This window comes from Dinoponera quadriceps, unplaced genomic scaffold (genome assembly GCF_001313825.1).
Source record: "Dinoponera quadriceps isolate SergipeBrazil2010 unplaced genomic scaffold, ASM131382v1 scaffold113, whole genome shotgun sequence".
In the NCBI taxonomy this organism is placed as follows: domain Eukaryota; kingdom Metazoa; phylum Arthropoda; class Insecta; order Hymenoptera; family Formicidae; genus Dinoponera; species Dinoponera quadriceps.
The window spans coordinates 316,550-334,257 of NW_014554899.1; the positions used below are offsets into that span (position 1 = coordinate 316,550).

The 17,708-nt window shown below is 41.8% G+C and overlaps 5 protein-coding genes across 7 annotated transcripts; 3 read left to right on the forward strand and 2 right to left on the reverse strand.

Annotated features, from left to right (window-relative positions):
• Positions 1–7: 7 nt before the first annotated feature.
• On the reverse strand, positions 8–3,188 carry LOC106742647 (spermine oxidase). 2 transcript variants are annotated; one of them, XM_014615811.1, is made up of 3 exons: positions 2,965–3,188; positions 1,979–2,519; positions 8–1,734 (listed from the first exon to the last, which is right to left on the reverse strand). In XM_014615811.1, exons 1-3 carry the CDS (start codon positions 3,140–3,142, stop codon positions 867–869), a joined length of 1,587 nt encoding a protein of 528 aa, XP_014471297.1. In that variant the 5' UTR covers positions 3,143–3,188; the 3' UTR covers positions 8–866. The 2 variants fall into 2 exon arrangements, with proteins under 2 accessions (XP_014471297.1, XP_014471296.1); XM_014615810.1 differs by lacking the exon at positions 2,965–3,188 and having other exon boundaries at positions 1,979–2,956.
• Positions 3,189–4,015: 827 nt separating this feature from the next.
• LOC106742614 (active regulator of SIRT1-like) lies at positions 4,016–5,339 on the forward strand. The gene is made up of 4 exons (XM_014615746.1): positions 4,016–4,168; positions 4,250–4,351; positions 4,693–4,841; positions 5,108–5,339. The coding sequence occupies exons 1-4, from the start codon at positions 4,099–4,101 to the stop codon at positions 5,234–5,236; spliced, it is 450 nt and encodes a 149-aa protein (XP_014471232.1). The 5' UTR covers positions 4,016–4,098; the 3' UTR covers positions 5,237–5,339.
• A 94-nt stretch (positions 5,340–5,433) lies between these two features.
• Positions 5,434–6,567, forward strand: LOC106742613 (nicotinamide riboside kinase 1). The gene has a single exon (XM_014615745.1). It carries the CDS (start codon positions 5,744–5,746, stop codon positions 6,320–6,322), a length of 579 nt encoding a protein of 192 aa, XP_014471231.1. The 5' UTR covers positions 5,434–5,743; the 3' UTR covers positions 6,323–6,567.
• A 75-nt stretch (positions 6,568–6,642) lies between these two features.
• On the reverse strand, positions 6,643–9,321 carry LOC106742611 (COP9 signalosome complex subunit 3). Of its 2 annotated transcripts, XM_014615744.1 has the most exons (5): positions 9,126–9,320; positions 8,605–8,865; positions 7,644–8,368; positions 7,156–7,420; positions 6,643–6,794 (listed from the first exon to the last, which is right to left on the reverse strand). In XM_014615744.1, exons 1-5 carry the CDS (start codon positions 9,178–9,180, stop codon positions 6,781–6,783), a joined length of 1,320 nt encoding a protein of 439 aa, XP_014471230.1. In that variant the 5' UTR covers positions 9,181–9,320; the 3' UTR covers positions 6,643–6,780. The 2 variants fall into 2 exon arrangements, with proteins under 2 accessions (XP_014471230.1, XP_014471229.1); XM_014615743.1 differs by having other exon boundaries at positions 6,643–7,420; positions 9,126–9,321.
• An 848-nt stretch (positions 9,322–10,169) lies between these two features.
• On the forward strand, positions 10,170–13,943 carry LOC106742610 (IQ and AAA domain-containing protein 1). Its single transcript, XM_014615742.1, has 10 exons — positions 10,170–10,673; positions 10,788–10,995; positions 11,210–11,487; positions 11,570–11,879; positions 12,010–12,294; positions 12,594–12,838; positions 13,020–13,307; positions 13,427–13,519; positions 13,599–13,716; positions 13,800–13,943. The coding sequence occupies exons 1-10, from the start codon at positions 10,170–10,172 to the stop codon at positions 13,910–13,912; spliced, it is 2,442 nt and encodes an 813-aa protein (XP_014471228.1). The 3' UTR covers positions 13,913–13,943.
• Positions 13,944–17,708: the final 3,765 nt, after the last annotated feature.

Here is a 17,708-nt window from a genome sequence, read left to right on the forward strand (position 1 = left end):
AGATATCGCTTACGTAAAGAGCAGTCGTTAGAAATATCACGCGCGAATATTGAAAAATTGTTTAGGCTAGCTTCGGATACGACTGGACTTAACATATTTATCTACATCCGTTTAGCGAATAACATTGTACTAAATTCGTCCGGAGTTTATAAAATAAACGCTTGGGTGAACATGTAAAAAATGTTCGCCGTCATTTTCCGGCCGGTCTCACCCTGCGTCTCTAGAGGAAACGTTGCTGAAACGTAAGCGCCGCCAAATGTAAAAAAGAAACGACAAATAAGAGTAACGATCGGTGCACAACATCGTAATACATGGCAGTAAACGATATTAAATTACTCGATAAAAACCAGACGTCGACGTGTCTCGGTCAATAAGTGATCATTTTTCAGTGATTGTGTAAATGTTAACGATTAAAAAATAATATCAATTAAAATCTAATTTCGCTATTCCTCTTCACACTCAAGCTTGAGTCCCCGTATTTTAATGTTCACAGCGAAGCGTCTCCCGTCGATTACATCTGTGATATCTGTGACAGCCCGTCAGACACGTCTCGGTGTCGCAATCTTACCACCTTGACTCGTCAACGGAACGAAATTGCACGTGTGTAAAAACAGCACGATAATAAATGCACGCCATTGCTCGCCGTGTGCACGCGAATGTCTTCAAGTTTCCAAAAGCACCGTTATATACACGACATTGCGTATGTGTGGCTCGCTACATGAATATATATTTACAGAACGAAAAATGTAAAGTCGCGCGCATGTATAGCCGCTAAAAATACAACGGGTCTATAAACGTCCACGAGTAAGGCCTAGCCGCTTGAACGTATGTTGGTTTCTCAGCGAGGGAGGAGGAGAGAGTGCGCATTAATTCAAGGAGATGCCTTGTATCCACGAGCTGAGGTCGCTGGTCTCTTCGCAACTGAGGCTCAGCGCCTGCTTCTCGCCCGGCTTGGCGTCCAACAGCAGCTCGGCGGCGGTGCGACCGGTCAAGTACGCGCCGTGCACCGTGCTGTAAAACGAGGAATGGGTGTGTTCGCCAGCGAACGCTATCACAACCCTATTCGCTTCGTCTTTCGAGCCGTCCTCCTCCGTCCACTCCCGCACCAGAGGTTGGGCTAAGCTCCTGATGTCCAATTGGCTAGCGCCGATGGCCATCGCGGTGTAGGAACCTCGCGTGTACGGCTGCGAGTTCCACGAGGTGCGCAGGCAGTTTTTCGGATTCGGCACGAACGGGTCGTTGAGGAATCGCCGCAAAATCGTTGTGCACACTTCCGCCACTTCCGTCGTGCTCAGATTCTCCATGTGCTCGGCTGCGCGACCGGATATCCAGCCGAGCAGCAACGTGTCCGTGATCTTGGTGAACGAGTATATCTTCCTGAACCAAGTCTTGCCGATGTCACCCCTCTCGACCTCGGACAGTCGGCTGTCGTCCCAGAGGAGCATCACTTCCGACACACCGGGGTTTAGGAAAGGTCGGTCGTACTCGAGGAATATCTTGTCCACTGTACCAAACATCAGTCTGTCTATCGCCTCGAGTTTGTGAGCGGGTAACGACGGTTCGAACATGTCCTGAGCTGTCCTTTTTAAAACGCCCAACGGCAACGTACAAACCACGTGTTGCGCGCTGATCGTCCGTCCGTTCTCACATTGTACTTCCACGAGGCCGTCCACGTTGGACTCGAGCTCCTCCGTAGAGCCGGCGCTGACGCTGGAACGCTTCTGTTTCTGCCACCTGAAAACGTGAGGAGGGAATAGGGCATCCCAAATTACTTTCTTTCTTTCGAGCTCGCCACGTCTGCGTCTGATTCCCCTCTACGCAATTTTCGATCACACAATTTTCGTCCTCAAGTTTCATCGATCAGTGGTATGTGTTAATAAAATAAATCACGTACGTATTCCAGTCGAACTCAGCGTATAAATCAACACGCACATCGGTACAATCGGATTCGTGGCAGGACCAATCGTTAAAGACTCACCTGATCTTTGTCACAGCGTGCTTGGTAAGAATGCGATTCTTCGGTACGTGCTTCGCAACTGGCTCCAATATAGCGCTGTACCCGTCTGGAAGACTAATGTTACCGCCTTGGAGCTCGTCATAGGAACCCATCTCCAAGAGATCCACCTCGTCCATGGTGTCGCAACCCGTGACACAGGTTTCTCTCTTGAGCAGGCAGTCGAATATCAATTGCCTCACTCTTCTCTGTTCAGGCGGCAAAGACGACAAGTATATTTCAGCTTCTAAGGCGATGTGCGCTCCTACACTGCTTATTCCGTCCGGCGGACTGTACGAACTCAGGAAGTATTCCTCGCATCGCCTCAGAAAACACACGTAAGCCTCGTAGATTTCACGCAATACTGGAAACGGCAACTGCTTTCCATCCTCCAATGCCGCCACTACTTTATGAGGTTTCGGCACACGTACGATGTCTATCAAGCCGTTTGCCATTGCCAGCTCGAACATTGGATTTCCCAACACACCGTGGATCCAGTTTGCCCCTAATTCAACTTTCTCGTTGCCTGAATGAAGACAAGGGAACAACGATTCGTACATGTAAAGTGTGGAATATTTTGCGAAGTGTCCAGTTTTAAAAGAACGCTCTTCTCGAATGAAGAACAGACAAGGGAACAACGATTCGTACAAGTGTGGAATATTTTGCGAAGTGTCCAGTTTTAAAAGAACGCTATACAGAAACAATATCGAACCATTTCCGATAACTAAACTCGTATCCTTCTCGATAGCGCCAACCTGGGGCATTTACTCAAATCTTATGTCATCGCAGACATTTCCACGATTTGTACATATTCAAGAGTTAAACGGACAAATGATCATTCTAAATATCCTAATGTATTATCGCTGTAATTATAAGATTCGTCATTACAACATCGTACCGTAATGTTGATTAAACTTGCCAATGAAAATAAACGCTCTGACAAGATAAAAGAGAGGTTACGTTGATCGTACCGACTTGCGCAGCAACAATTCGTCCACCTATCCGTCCGCGCGCCTCGACAATAAGAAAATCCGTCTCGTTGTTCTTCAGCAGATGATTCGCCGCCGACAATCCGGCCATACCAGCACCGATAATCAAGATTTTACACGAGAGTCGGTCATCATCCGAATTATTCGCGGATTCCGCCATGTTCGTTGATACCCGTCACATATCAGCGATATCAGCTGACTAAAGCTGATAACAGCGCCTAAGTTTAAATAAGTAGAGGCCGAACTCTGAAGCAACCGGTTAGATCCGTGACTTTTTAATAGTTAGGTCTTGATTCTACAACTGTTAATGATAATGTCGTTATCGTTGCGTCGTCATTGCAGATATAATTTTTGGCAGGAAAGTTGCGCAACGATACCGTAATGATAACGTTGTTAAAAGTTACAGAATCGGACTATTAATCACTGTCTTCAATGAGTGCGTTCAGAAATTCTACTCGACGGATAGAGTAGAATTTAATCAACATAGAAAGAGCAAGTATTCCTTTGGCCAATGTTGATAGTCGGATTTTATATTTAAGACCGTATTGAGTTTATTTTCAAATGCTGTGCGGCTCATTTTATTGACTACAAAATATTATCGTCATATTATCGGATGTGTCGATTGGTTTTCTCTAACACTTTCTCTGGACACCCTAGAAATTCTTTATCCGAAAGCCAATTGGCACATCTGATAAAATTATCATACGACACATGAAATAGCACTTTATGTATAAGCCGGATTTATAATTGTGACTAGTGCAACCAGTTTAGCTAAAAAGAACAGACCAATTTTGTCTAACACATTGGCAGGATGAGACTGTTTCGAAACAACCGACGATAATGTTATTTCGTGATAGAATAAAAATTCACGTAACAGCAAAGTGCATTGTAAGAATTAAATTGTAAATAACTTCAATAATCGTTATTTTAGAGGAATGTCTAAATCCATCCATCCAATGGCGCTCCAGCCCATATCGAGTCTAGGCCTATCTCTCTCTTTCATATGTCCTATGGTGCGCACACAGATTATATACATGCATACGGGACCTACAATGTTTAGTTCTGCCGGGATCTCTAGCGTGGTAAATCGATGCGTTGTCTACTCGCACGCACGCAATGTCTAAGTCACTCTTGCGTAAAAGTTTGAAATTATTTGCGGAACCTAACGAGTCAGGTCTGCACCCAGGTTAGTTTACTGTATCACGTGCATATTTATGTGTCGACAAGTTTATAGTAAAATATGTTTCAATAAAGTAACAATTTGTAGGTAAGAAACAGAAGAAAAAGAAACGTAAAGATGCTCTGTATGCGGGTGCTTTAGAACTCATTCCTGCTAAATATAGGTTTACTTCCAAAGAAGACAAAGCAGGTTAATATGAGTCATCTAAGCCTTATATATATATATATACACAGATTGTTGTATACAAATTAGTATATATAATTGTCTTAATATTACTTTATAAAAAGCCTTAACTATCACTTTGGAATATTTGTAGAAGTGATTTATATAATTATCTTTAAAAGCATTATAAATTATAAACTTTTGTTTAATTTGGCTTTTAGGTTAATGCTGCATCCTTCATAGATTTGTTCCTATTTTTTTATTTTGGAAATAAATCTATGAAGGATGTTACATTAACTCAAAATACAAAATAAGTGTTTCTTCACACAATGGAAGCCTAAAATATAATCTTTTTTTCTTTTGGACAGCTATTAATGCTATCTTGGGCAGATCCAACAGAGTTACCGTTGAGGAAGTTAAGAAACATCTAGCATCTCAGAAAGATCCTACTGAGGAAAATGTTCAACAACTTCTTTCACTTAAAACTAATCAATTAAGTTCTGAAATGTCGAACAAAGTATGCAAAGTATCTTATGAATTTGTTAACCCTGTATTGCTTGTATTTATTATACATATTATTTTCTGCTTATATCATGTTAATGGATAATTAACATTAAATTAACATAGAAAAATAATGCAAACTGTAAAACAGATAAGATTTTGTAAGCTTGATGGTAGATACACAATATACAAGCAATACAGTACCAAAAAAAATTATATATATATATATATTCCTCTTTAAAGTTTCCTAAATAATTTTGAGAATAAACTGATCTTTTTTAGCTGTTGCAACGTGCTGTAAAGAAACAAATGAAGAGGAAAGAAAAATCGAAGGATAAACTCAATAAGCCAAAGGAAACAGCTTTCACAGAAGAAGATTTCAAGAAGTTCGAACAAGAATATATAAAGTAATTAACGTCGGATTATAGAGACAACATGACAAATTAATAGAGTTATAAAACATCAGCAATGTTCAGTAGTGACTGCCAAAGGGGAAAAGCGGTATTGATATTGACACTTGTCCTGTTCCTTTATTATACCGTTTGGGTAATTGGCTTGCCGTTTATCGACGACGATAGATTGCGATCTCTCTTTTACTCGTACGATCTAGCTCTGACGGTTCCCGCGACTTTAGGTCTAATTTTCATCGGCGGCCTAGTGCTCTTTACCGTGTACCATGTGAGACCGTACATGTCTGTGAGAAAGACAGAGAAAGTGGAATAGCAATTTAAACAGCAATTTCCGGGTTACATGTGAAAGACGTTAGCGGGCCACGTTATCGTTGTATCGTGTTTGCACAATTCACGCGTGTAGCTACGATTCGTGATATAAACCGCGTAAGCTTAAGCTCTGTGTGTGATAAGTATCGGTTACATAACGATTTTGCTCGTTGTTTCGTTTGTTTTTCACTAAATAAAAATGGCAACAACGAATCGGTGGTTCGTCGTTGGAATATCCGGTGCGACCTGCAGCGGAAAGACCACGCTGGCTCGTAAAATTCGCGATAACTTCCCGGGATCTGTCATGGTGCGTCAGGACGACTACTTCTTGCCGCCGGACGATCCGCGTCATGTCAAAGTGACGGAATTGAATCATTTGAACTGGGATTTGATGACGAGCTTGGATATGCCGAGGATGCATTCCGACGTTCTGAGGATACTCGAATCGAAAGACGCAGCGCGCTCGGAAAAAAGTATGCTGATACTGGATGGCTTTTTGTTGTTCCGGCACAAGGCTCTTACGGATTTGTGTGATCGCAAGTACTTCTTGACGTTGACGAAGGAGCAATGTTGGGGACGGAGGAAAGATCGTGCGTACGACCCGCCCGATGTGCCGGGATATTTCGACAAAGTGGTGTGGCCCGAGTACATGGAATACGAGAGTGAAATTACGCGAGACACCGAGTTACGCGCGACTATAACGTTCATTGATGGATCTAATGACACGAAAGAAACTTACGAGACGATCTCGAAGGAAATCAGTCAATTGTTATCATAGAGATGCCTCAATTTATCTTTATGACAACTGAGCTTGGATTAACAAACTTGTCATAAGCACGAACGAAGATTTCTTTTATACATTCCTGAAAATTACAAGAAGAAGGTTTCAAAGGGAGTTTCAGTTTTATAAATTATTAATCGTTAATGACGCCAGAGTAAAAAAGTTGCATTAACTTGTAAGCCTGTCCTTTCGTAGCTGTTTTTTCATCGATAACTTGAATAAAAATTGTTATTAACGTTTCATATTTATACGGTGTTTGTTGATTATTCCGCATCTATGTGTATACGTGTGTATGTATAAAATTTAAAATTATCATGTCTGAAGTAGTGTGTTTCTATTTCCAAAAACAGTAAGATACTTAACATAAAAAAAAGACTAAGATTTGAAACGCGTGCGAGAAACGGTGTTGCAAGTACGCAGTTGATAGTTCGCATCGACGTATGTTTCTCAATTCTCTAAAACGTGTAGCCTGTAACGAAATATCGCAATATATTAATCACCATGCCTATAACATGTACATAATTCGTCGGTAACTTTGATAACAAAGCCTGCTACGGACGTATTGTCGACTTTAGCAATACGTCTCGCGTATTTACCAGCGTGATTCTCATTAGTGAGAATTCCTACAAAACGAAGACAACGCGAGGAGTCTCGCGCTCGTCATGCTGCCGTAATCGTCCGGAACAGGCTTTCAGATGTTGAAATCCCGATTTTCAACAAGGTTCTCCATGACGACTCATTTTTTTTTCCTTTTGTTGTTCTTTTTTAATAAAGATAACGCACAACGACATGTATATGTTACATAGAATAGGTATTGTGTTTAGTTTGACCTTGCGCATTCGTAACGTTCGTTGGTGTAGGTCCGGCAGCTTGGTCGTCCTGATCGTTCTGTCCGCACGCTTTGCGAACGTATTGTGGTGTAAGGACAACCTCCTCTTCCATCTCTTGCACTCGCTTGTCCAGTTCCGTGCACGCCGCCATCTCCTTCTCGAAGTTCGCTAGCATTTGAGGCGAGTTATACTTCTCGGGGTCGTCGTGAAACACCACCATGCCGTCTTTCTGATTAATAGTTGCGAATATTTCGCCATCCTCGATCTAAAAGCACGCAGAAATCGAGGGTTGAACGCTGATTTCACCCATGCCGGTCGTATATAATATAAACGTTACAAACTTCTGCGATTGTCGAGAATCAAGTTTCGGGATTATGAATAAGTAACAAAATCCTTATCCTTCACTCGATTCTTGAGTACTATAGCGAAGATTTTCTTTTTTCGCGCACACACACACACACACACACACACACGACATGAAAACTCACCATGTTTAAGATATAATTCTCCGCATCAGCAGGTCCCGACAATTGAACTCTACTCGCAACATCACTTAAACTAAGCGTCAGGAACGTTTTCGTCAGCCTCTGTATGTTTTTCTTGTACAAGTAAGCGAGCACCTGTTTCACAAGTCCTAGGTTATGATCCCTGACAAATAACTGTTGATACTTGGTGATGATATTCTGCACTTCGTCGCAGCTGTTGACCGAATAGGCTGCGGCTAGTTCCTGATACTGCTGGCTCAACGGCTTAATGTATCTGTTGATTACTTGGCTGGTGTACCTTGGCAGGTTCAACACCTTTCCGTGCAATATCAGAGAAACCAGGATGTACTTTTTGTAAGCCTCCAGCATAATGTAGCTGACGGCCATCGCGGGCGTCGTCACGCACACCTCGAAGAAGTACAATGCCCGGTCGTAATTCTTCAGAGCTGTATATATCATGCCGCCGTAATAATAATACAGTAAAAAATATTTGGAGTCGAACTGGCCGCCCTCCTGGCTAATGCCCGTGATGTCTATGTCGAGGAATTCGAGCGCCGGCTTCATGCATTTCGATAAAAGGCATAGTTGGCAAAGATCGGCATGTATCGAAGTCAATTGGCTGTCGAACAGCTGTATCTTGCGTATCGCGCGACGCAATAATTCAATCCCGCGCAATGGAGTTTTCAATTCCACCAGACTTTGCGTAAGCAGGTGACATAATTCTGCATCTGTGAATATAATTTATTAACAGTATATGTGTAGCGACATTACATATAGTGACAAGTGCGATCGCATTAAATCAACATTACACACAAGGATCTTGTTTGCACAAAGCCTAATACCTATAATGTCAGAATTTTTCACAAAACATATTTAACTGCAATAGAAATGTCATTAATTCAGATAACGAGAAGGCAACTAAGGTATTGATCCAAAATTGTAGAAAAAGAATTCTCACACTTACATGTATCTGGAGCAAGTCTAACTTGCTCTCCATTGCATCCTATAATAAATTCCTGAACCTGGTTGAATAATGATTTATTTGCATCTGAGTTATTCCCACCGTTAGGATTGGGTAGTGAAAATTTTGCACAGAGCACCGCCAAGATGCCCAACGAGTGTTGTTGCAGATCTAACGTTTCCAAAACATTATCCAAGTGTTGTCCGTGCTTCGTTAACACTTCTGCGCTCTTGCTTATGACCTCGCATAATTCTCTGAAATTGCCTGCGAGAGCAATTGATGAGATTTAATAAATAAATGTTTAATCCTCTCATTATACATATATGTACGCACACACGTGTAGATATACGTATCACCTCAGATAAGAATTCATTATTTATATCAGGTACGATGCGAATCGAGACTTAAGAAAGAGATTCTACTGACGAGGAAAGGTGCCTCGCAACAAAGAGCGTCTCACGCCGTTCTTTGTTGTTGAGGTTAAGTCTCTCGTTTTTCACGATGTCTACGGATCTCCGGCGTACCTTGTTTCGAAAGCGTCCGAACGTTATTTACAAATTGCTCCAGTGCCGATGCCATTACTGCGAATACTTTCTTGTCATCACCACTCACGGTTGGTGGACGTCGCACGGCTGTCTATTTACAGAAATTATATTCGCGAACGAACACCCAGCCGAGATGACGTTTTGAAACAGGGGCCTGGAGAACGCAGCGCTGGTCGCGGAATAGTCGGTAAAATTGCGCGCGACTATCGAAAGCCGCACGTGTCGATACGTACGACATCTCGAAATTACGCAACGTAAAGTTCTTCAAATATGACGGCTGATAGCAAAGGCAAAAGTAAGGCGCCTTTTATCTGTAGGAAAAAAGCAAAACAATTTACCTCGCAAAAAAAGGAGAGTGAAAGACAGCGGGAAAAATAATAAGCAAAAAATAACATGAAAAACCCGTATAAAACATGCATTATCTGCATATCGATGCTGAAACATACAAAAACGGAAAATGAAGGAGATTATGCAGCATACAAACTAGAAAACCGACGACTCAAGCAAGACAAACTTTACAAGTTATAAAAGCTAAGTGTTGTTATCTTGAAATAAGTATCGGTTGGACAATATTGACCGGACGGAAAGAAGGGAGGGAGAGAGAGATGGGAGAGAATTTACATATGGGAAATGTAAATTTACAGAAGCGGTTGGGGGGAGGTGTAGTTTAAGCTTTCTATATCACTTTGTAAATTTAAGTTGTTAAAATGTGTAAGAAGGCGTTTCGAAGAGCTTATTTGGCGCCCACAATCTACCGCGAACGCTGGAACGAGCGTGGAGATCGATTTGCGAGTCACGTTAGAATCTTTCCGTTTCATTCATTTCAACCTACTGCACGTACCGAAGGAATACACGAAACGGACGAGCGCTTAATTGAACTCGCGTGACTTCTCGCAATTTTCAGCGCTCGTTCGTCTGCTGCTCGACTCGGTTGCTCGGCAACCGACAATCGCTTCTCCTTCCTTCGGGGGTGGCCAACAATCGGCACCTTGTCGAACACGGAGAGAATCTCGAGGAACGAAGATGTCGAGTGCGACGTACGACGAGCTCTGGATGGAGGCGCACACGTTGCTTGCCGAGACGATTCAGACGGACACGGTGCTTCAGGGTGCGAAGCCCCAGCGGGACCGTAAGAAAGCGCACGACCTCGTCGCGGCGTTGTACGTGAGATACGTGCTCGCGTGCAACAAACTCGAGCGATGCTACGACCAGGTGATACAGCCGCAGAAACGCTTTCTGATCAGAAAGTCGCTGAATGCGTGCCTCGGCAGGGTACTGGAGCTGAAGCACGACCTGGTGAACGTCGATCTTGCCGAGCACAATTATTACGACGACGCGTTGATCGAGTGCGGCGTCATGCCGCAGGAGGCCGAGATCCACGTGCCCAGATACTTCAGACGCCAACGAATCACCGAAATCGAGGAGAGACGCAGGTTCATGGAGGAGACGCTGAGAAATCTCGGCGCGTTCCGCGACACCGACGTGCCAGAGAAGATCACCGAGTCACAGGCCATACGACTTATTCAGGTGTCGTGAGAACCAAATAACGTCTCACTCGTGATTCCTAGAAATACGTACGAGACTTATAATGAAATAATACACGCGACTTTCCACATCATACTCGTAAACTCCGAACTTCAGGTCCACGAGCGAGCGAGACAGGGCAGGCTTCGATATCAGTTTATGAAGGAAATCCGCGAAATGAAGGAGAGATCGAGCAAGCCGGAAGCCGAGGAGGAGGACGAGACGAGCGGAAAGCTTGCGGCGCTGAAGATTCAGAAAGTATGGAGAGGATATATCACCAGGCGTTGGGTTCGCAAGAGACGTCTCGAGGAGATGCTACTCATAGGTAACGCATGGAAATGAAATCTGAGTCGAACCGGTATCACCGAATAAATGAGGACTTAATCTATTCCGCGGAAACAAACATGTTTCAACCTTGGAATAAACAATCGTTCCGACATTGTCGCTTATCTTTTCGGAATAATCACTAAAAATAGAAAGAAAAACAAACGGCCTTTTCATATGCACATACTAAGACGTTAATGAAATACCTCTTAAAGGTATGCTACAGCCCAGCCAAGTGGTCACGGAAAATGCCAGGCAAGTGGAAAGATTGAAACAGCAGAGGCGCGAGAAGCAATTGGATTTTCAGCGGCAATACGAGAGTTTGTTACTCGAGGCTAAGGAGAGAATTCGCAGGGACAAGAGCGCCGTGATGGAGGAGAACATAAGGAGCGAGATTCGAAATTGGATCGACACTTACTTCCAACAGACCGGGAAGATTCCCGATTTACCTTCCGCTGAGAGCGGCGGCTCGCGAATGATCTTCAGTAGACAAGTGATACGAAATTTCACCGTTTTTAATATTTATCGATGTTTAAGCGCACTTCCTACGGAATCGATTTACTCCTTTCCCTCAGGGAACCGAGAGTACGGTGAGCAAGTCCACGGCGGTGTCGTCGAAGGACTCGAAGAAATCGAAACGCTCGAAATCGAAGAAAGACAGCGAGACGGAGCAGTCGGAGGATGAGACGGATCTAGGATTCAAGTCGGTTCCCTCCAACTTTCTGCCGGAACTGGTGCACGCGAATCAAGAGTACCAGGAGGTCTGGAGGGGCAAGGACGAGTCCAGGAATCGCGAGCAGCTACCTTATCTCGATATGATAGAAGCGGACAAGACGAGGGAAGTCGAGGACGAAGTCAGGGCGGGCGTGGATCAGGTGATGAGAGGTAAATGAAAAATTATGTATATATTTAATTTCCAATTTGAAATTGATTTCTGTACAACTTGCTTTCGTTCCGCGACCGAACCGTTTTGTTTCTCTGAACAAATAAATTAGTTAATCAATTTCGCGATTAGGCGATATAGAAGCACTTCAGGCAGCGTTGGACAGGGACAAAGGCTTCAAGGGGAAACGTGCGAAGAAACTTCAGAAACGAGTACGCAGGAGCGGCAAGAAGAACAAGAGGAAAAAGGAGAAGGATCTGACGCCTGACAGAACGACCGAATCCCTCTTCGAGGAGCTGCTTACTCAGGGTATTATTAAGCTCCACCGGGAAATCTCGCTCGACGAGTTCAAGGGTGAAAAATCGTTCGCGAATTACGACCTCCGTAAGAAGGAAAAGGATCCGCTGCCCACCCTCGGTACATCCGAACCCTTCACCTAACTATGTTTTATAAATTGTAATCCAAACTCCGATGGTTGACATTTGTTCTTACATATTACAAATTCCCACATTCTTACCACGTTCTTACATATTACAAATTCCACATTTGTCTCGGAGCAAGAGATCGATTCGATTTTCGTTTAATTGGATTCCTCCTGATTTCATGATACGTCTGCAGATCGATCGAATCTACGGATGTGAAGATTCTCTCAATAACTCCGCGATAAGAAGTAATTTTTACCCTGATCTGTCATAATCGATCGAATTGCACATCAGGAGACGTGAGGCAACTCATCGCCGAATATTGCGTACTCCCGTTGGGTGATCACGTCCTGAGAGAATTGACGCCTGTCGTGAGATCGGTCTTGATTGCTGGCCCGCACGGCAGCGGTAAGAAGTTGCTAGTGAACGCGATTTGTACGGAGCTCGGTGCCACGCTTTTCGACATCACGCCGGCGAATATCGCCGGCAAATATCCTGGCAAATCAGGACTGATCATGCTCATCCATCTGATCTCGAAGGTTCGTGATCAAAATTACGGACGGTCGACCGATTGGCTACCCTACAAGAGAGAATATTGAATTCCAACTTTACTTTATAATGAATTAAATTTATCGGGCTACTGAGTATAATGTCTAGCTACTCAGCGATTTTCCACATACGAGTCACGTGCAGAATGCAAGAGCTTTCCCATTGCCAAAGGTATCACGGCTGCTGCAGCCGTCGGTAATCTTCATGGACGACGCGGAAAAACCGTTCGTGAAAAAAATACCAAAAACCGACAAGACCGATCCGAAACGTTTGAAGAAAGATCTACCGAAGTTGGTGAAGAGCATCACGGGCGAAGACCGAGTTGTGCTTATAGGGACATCTAACAAACCCTGGGACGGCGATCAGAAACTCCTGTATCAGACTTACGACAAGGTCGTATACATTCCTAGACCGGACTACGGCACCGTGTCTCTCATATGGAAGGATTTGTTGTATAAAGTGAGTAAAAAAGCCGTGGTGCGCCGAAAACAAGAACGTATAACGGGTGACACATTTGATGTTTTAATGTATGCACATTTATCGTTCTGCTTGTCGTTAGCTTGTGGCCCTTTTTCCAGTATTCGGGTATCAATCGGCAATTCGATACGCCGGCCATGGCGAAAGCGTGTGACGGTTTTACAATTGGCTCCATTTTAGAAGCGATCAATGAGGTATCGAAATTACCCTTTTCGACACTGTCGCTGTTCGCTTGCAATTTTCAGTTCGAATATTAATTCACGTACGGCGCAGGTGATGACCACGAAACGTATGGTGCAGCTTCGAACTCATCCCTTGACGCATGCCGAGCTGGTGAACGCGTTGAGTTTCAGAGACCCGGTGTATCGCGAGGAGGAGGATGCATTTTTAGGTTCGCGACAATGCAATATTCGATGAATGCTGATAATATTTCGCAAACACATCACCTGACGATACAATAAAAAAATATTACAGCCTGGTTTTCAAAGACACCGACCTGCCGACGGAAACAGAAAACTCTCGAACTAGAGCTCGAGAAATTGAACGAGGCGAACGAGTCGAAGAAGAAGAAAAAAGAGGCAAAGTAGCGGACGAATTCGCTTCCACACAATAGACGGAATGCTTCATACATGAAGAGAAAGGTTTCCTTGAATTTCGTGTATATGTTTGTTTGACTTAGGTTTGTTGAATACAAACAATATATTAAATATAGTATATTTAGTTTTCAATAAAAATACTTATTTCATTACATATTAAATAGTGTTCCACTGAGACACACCAAGAATTTTTTTAATTTCTAACGTAATGTGTACCAAGACTAATTACTTGTTAAGTGTATAAGAAAAATTATTTTTTAAGAATAACTCGATCTTATCTACTTCGAAAGGAAAGAAACGACCATCGTTATGCGAAAAGTTACGAGTCGTTACAATCCTTGTTATTCCCCCCGATAAGTCTTTTCTTTTACTGCTGCTCATAAAGTAAAGGGGAAAATAACGATTATATTCGTTATCACTTCCAAAGGAAAAATTTCGAGTTACCATTATCGTTACCAACGGTAACGGATTATATTCGTTATCATTATCAAAGTATAATATTAGCGTTATCGTTGCCAACGAAAAAATTAAGATTATCAAGCATCGTTAATAAAAATATTATAATTCGTAACGACGTTAAAAGTAAGGTGTTACTTCCATCTCTGCATTGTAATGTACGCGAACGTTCATCCTTGTGCATAACTTTATGATAATGCATAGAATAAGTTTGAAAGTGTTCTTTCTTGCGCTGAAAATATTTGATTATTATTCATCACTTTTCAAGTAGAATTAATGAGATCTCCGCCGAGTGACCTTTGTTTTTTTATTGCTTTTCTTTTCCTTCTCTCTCTTTTTCGTTCACGGAGCATCTCACTCCGTTCGATACATTTCGCTCACACTAAGCACAAAATCAGCACGATTTCGTTTTCGTAATCGTTTTCACGTGGTACATCGCGTGACGGCTCGTGTGAGGCGCCATACCGAATAATCAATCGATTGATTATCTCGGTGGCGCGTATATCGTAGCGTGCGCGCAAGAGACGCCGCTCGCGCGAGACTTGTTCCTGACCTGTTCCCTAAGCCGATATCAATGTCGGTTTTGATTAGCGCAACTGCAATTTGCATCGTCGTCGCTCACAAAGCCGCATCTACGGAGCTAAAAACAGGATGCCCTCTCTCCCCCCTTTACCCTCAGCTTCGTACGGATACCACAAAAGTCTTGTTAAGCTCGACCATCATTCACGCCTCCCGCACTTTCTTCGAGACGCATCCGCTCAATAATATATGCACAGGTGTATCAACACACCTGCGCGGTTACATCCGTATAACTATTTCTTCTCGTGTAATTACGTGTGCGGAAGTGTATCCATTTTTTTTACAACAATCAATTCATTTCTGATTTGGTTCTGACACGGAGAAATAAAGGTTAGTTGACCTGACGTGACAATGAACGAACGAAACGTATTTTCGTTCGAAGGAAACCGAGTTTCTTCTTCTTACGAATCCAAATTTGATCCTTAGAATTCGGTTTCCTTCAATGAAAATGCGTTTGGTTCGTTCATTGTCACGTTGTAATTCAGCTAATCCTTTTTTTTCTTCGTGTCTGTATATTAGCAAAGAAAATAAACGTTTCGTTGACAAATTCGCGCGCTTTACTCTGATTTATCCTGTGAAGCGAAACACAAAACTACGTAATGAAACGTTACTGTTAGATTATCTCAAAACGTTTTTATTCTAACGAAATCTTGATTTGACATGTTGCGTAGATATAGCACGTATAGAAATATAGATATATGTCTAGCATTGGGGAAAGAGGGCAATATAAAAAAGTGTCTTTCAACACTTGGTAAGTGATTTCAGTGCAAGAGTGGTCTCAAAATACGAAAATTGTGAAAAAAGTCTCGAGTGGCAGTGTGAAGGCATCCTTACTTATCTCGATGGAAATCAATGCGATTTGCGTCAAAAAACATATTGTGCAATATAATACGATACTTTGCGTATGTTTAAATTGTATACTCACTATTTCGCATTTGTTGTCCGGTGATATTCAGAGTTCCATCAATGAAATCCCTGACTGACATCGCTCTGCATTCAACAAGCATCTTTAGCAGTCAGTCGTCTCGCGTCGATCGCTCTTCGTTCACTTCGCATTCGCGATCATTCTAAAGATCATTCTAAACGATTAACGATTTAATTGAATAAAATATGACAAATTTCAGTATGTCGATAAGTCGTGAGTGAAATATGTGAGATTGCATTTGATAAATTATGAATCAAAGAACGCAGAATGTGCGATAGATTCGAGAAGAAAAAGTTAAATATCGTATTTTGTGGAAGATTTTCAGTACTTTGTAAAAAAAATGAGGTTGCAGATATGTCGCAAAAATCATATTATTATCATTTTTATAAGAAACACTCGCGTGATGAATATACATATCGAATTTGGCGATTTGTTCGATTGAAATAACAATTATCCGATGCGTGATATGTCTGAGAAATTTACAAAATTGATAATCGCGACGATCGTAAACTTTATCTCAAACAAAGTAAGTAATCGATCTTTGCGTGTGGTAACGTAATTTTAACATGCATGTTACAACTGCTCGAAACAACTAGTCACATTGAATAAACAGTGTCGAATCATTTTCAAATCTTAAGTCAAATATAACAATGAAAGTTATCATAGATGTTTCGTGAGGGAAAATTTGTCGATCGATTCGTCATGATTGCAATTTTGACGTTAAAAATGCTTCTAAATATGCTTCTAAGTAGAACGCAATGCATTTGCAATCGATAACGCACGTGCACTAATGACGTTACATAACTCATTTCTTCTGCGTCTGTAATAATATTCAGTAAAAATTATTTTATATAAATAATATCGCCTGCACATAGTTTCTGCGATATACTTGTTACAGTATAAAGAAACTTATTATCATCGCAAAAAGCCCGACCATAGATTTTTCTTAAAAGACGTGGAACACCTAGTATAGCCAGATGTATGCGATGCGAATGTATAACTTATTACTTTCAATGTTTCTGCAATGATGCGGACCTTGCAGTGATAAGTATAGAACTTACACTTTTTAAACGTAATGAACGTTATCGAGTCGTATCTTTTTTTCATTATTTTTTCTGTAACGATTTGTTATATAATTCCTAATTTTAAGAGAGATTTTTTCATATCTTATCTGCTTACATCGTCTCTATATAATTCCTTGCAACATAAAAAAGAATTGTTTCACAAGTGACTCTTTCCTTCGACTAAAAATAGAGTGAAAATGCTAATGAATAAACAAAAAGCGAAATAATATTGCTTAGCTTACGAACTTTAGTTTGCGCAATTGGGTAAATATCACGTGTGACTTAAAATTTCATGTAAATTTTAATTTTAAATTACGATTTGAAGATCACTTACAAAATTGCTTTATCTTCATCATAAAAACCACTCAACATATATCCAAGTTAAAAGTTAAATCATCCGTCATTAAATTTTGCAATATGAACTGTGGATTAAATTAAAATGTCGGACTAAAGTTCGCTTAACCTTTAGCGCTCCGCGCGTTTCTCGAGTATTGCCTACCAGCAACTCCGGCACATTTTTGGAGCGGAGCGCCCGAGATAAAGGAAGTCTTATTTTGAGCGGAAAAGATTACACGTCCTTATGAATGCATTTGATTTTATTTATTTTATAAATATGCATTTTCTTATTGTAAATAAAAGATAAATTTTAAATTTTGTAATTTACCATGGCGTGATATCTTTGGAAACAATCTCCCATGTGCATTCTGGGTTTACTTGGGCAAGTGTCGCAGTAATCACTTGTTTGAGGTCTGCCATCTATTTG

Coding starts and splice junctions, on each gene's coding strand:
- LOC106742611 (XM_014615743.1), bottom strand. CDS start 9,180: ATGGCATCGGCACTGGAGCAATTTGTAAATAACGTTCGGACGCTTTCG. Junction 8,369..8,604: donor TAGACTTGCTCCAGATACAT/GTAAGTGTGAGA, acceptor TTATATTCACAG/ATGCAGAATTATGTCACCTG. Junction 7,421..7,643: donor AGAATTATATCTTAAACATG/GTGAGTTTTCAT, acceptor GCGTGCTTTTAG/ATCGAGGATGGCGAAATATT.
- LOC106742647 (XM_014615810.1), bottom strand. CDS start 2,757: ATGCCCCAGGTTGGCGCTATCGAGAAGGATACGAGTTTAGTTATCGGA. Junction 1,735..1,978: donor CACGCTGTGACAAAGATCAG/GTGAGTCTTTAA, acceptor TCACGTTTTCAG/GTGGCAGAAACAGAAGCGTT.
- LOC106742610 (XM_014615742.1), top strand. CDS start 10,170: ATGTCGAGTGCGACGTACGACGAGCTCTGGATGGAGGCGCACACGTTG. Junction 10,674..10,787: donor AGGCCATACGACTTATTCAG/GTGTCGTGAGAA, acceptor TCCGAACTTCAG/GTCCACGAGCGAGCGAGACA. Junction 13,717..13,799: donor GGAGGAGGATGCATTTTTAG/GTTCGCGACAAT, acceptor AAAATATTACAG/CCTGGTTTTCAAAGACACCG.
- LOC106742613 (XM_014615745.1), top strand. CDS start 5,744: ATGGCAACAACGAATCGGTGGTTCGTCGTTGGAATATCCGGTGCGACC.
- LOC106742614 (XM_014615746.1), top strand. CDS start 4,099: ATGTCTAAGTCACTCTTGCGTAAAAGTTTGAAATTATTTGCGGAACCT. Junction 4,169..4,249: donor CGAGTCAGGTCTGCACCCAG/GTTAGTTTACTG, acceptor AACAATTTGTAG/GTAAGAAACAGAAGAAAAAG. Junction 4,352..4,692: donor TTCCAAAGAAGACAAAGCAG/GTTAATATGAGT, acceptor TCTTTTGGACAG/CTATTAATGCTATCTTGGGC.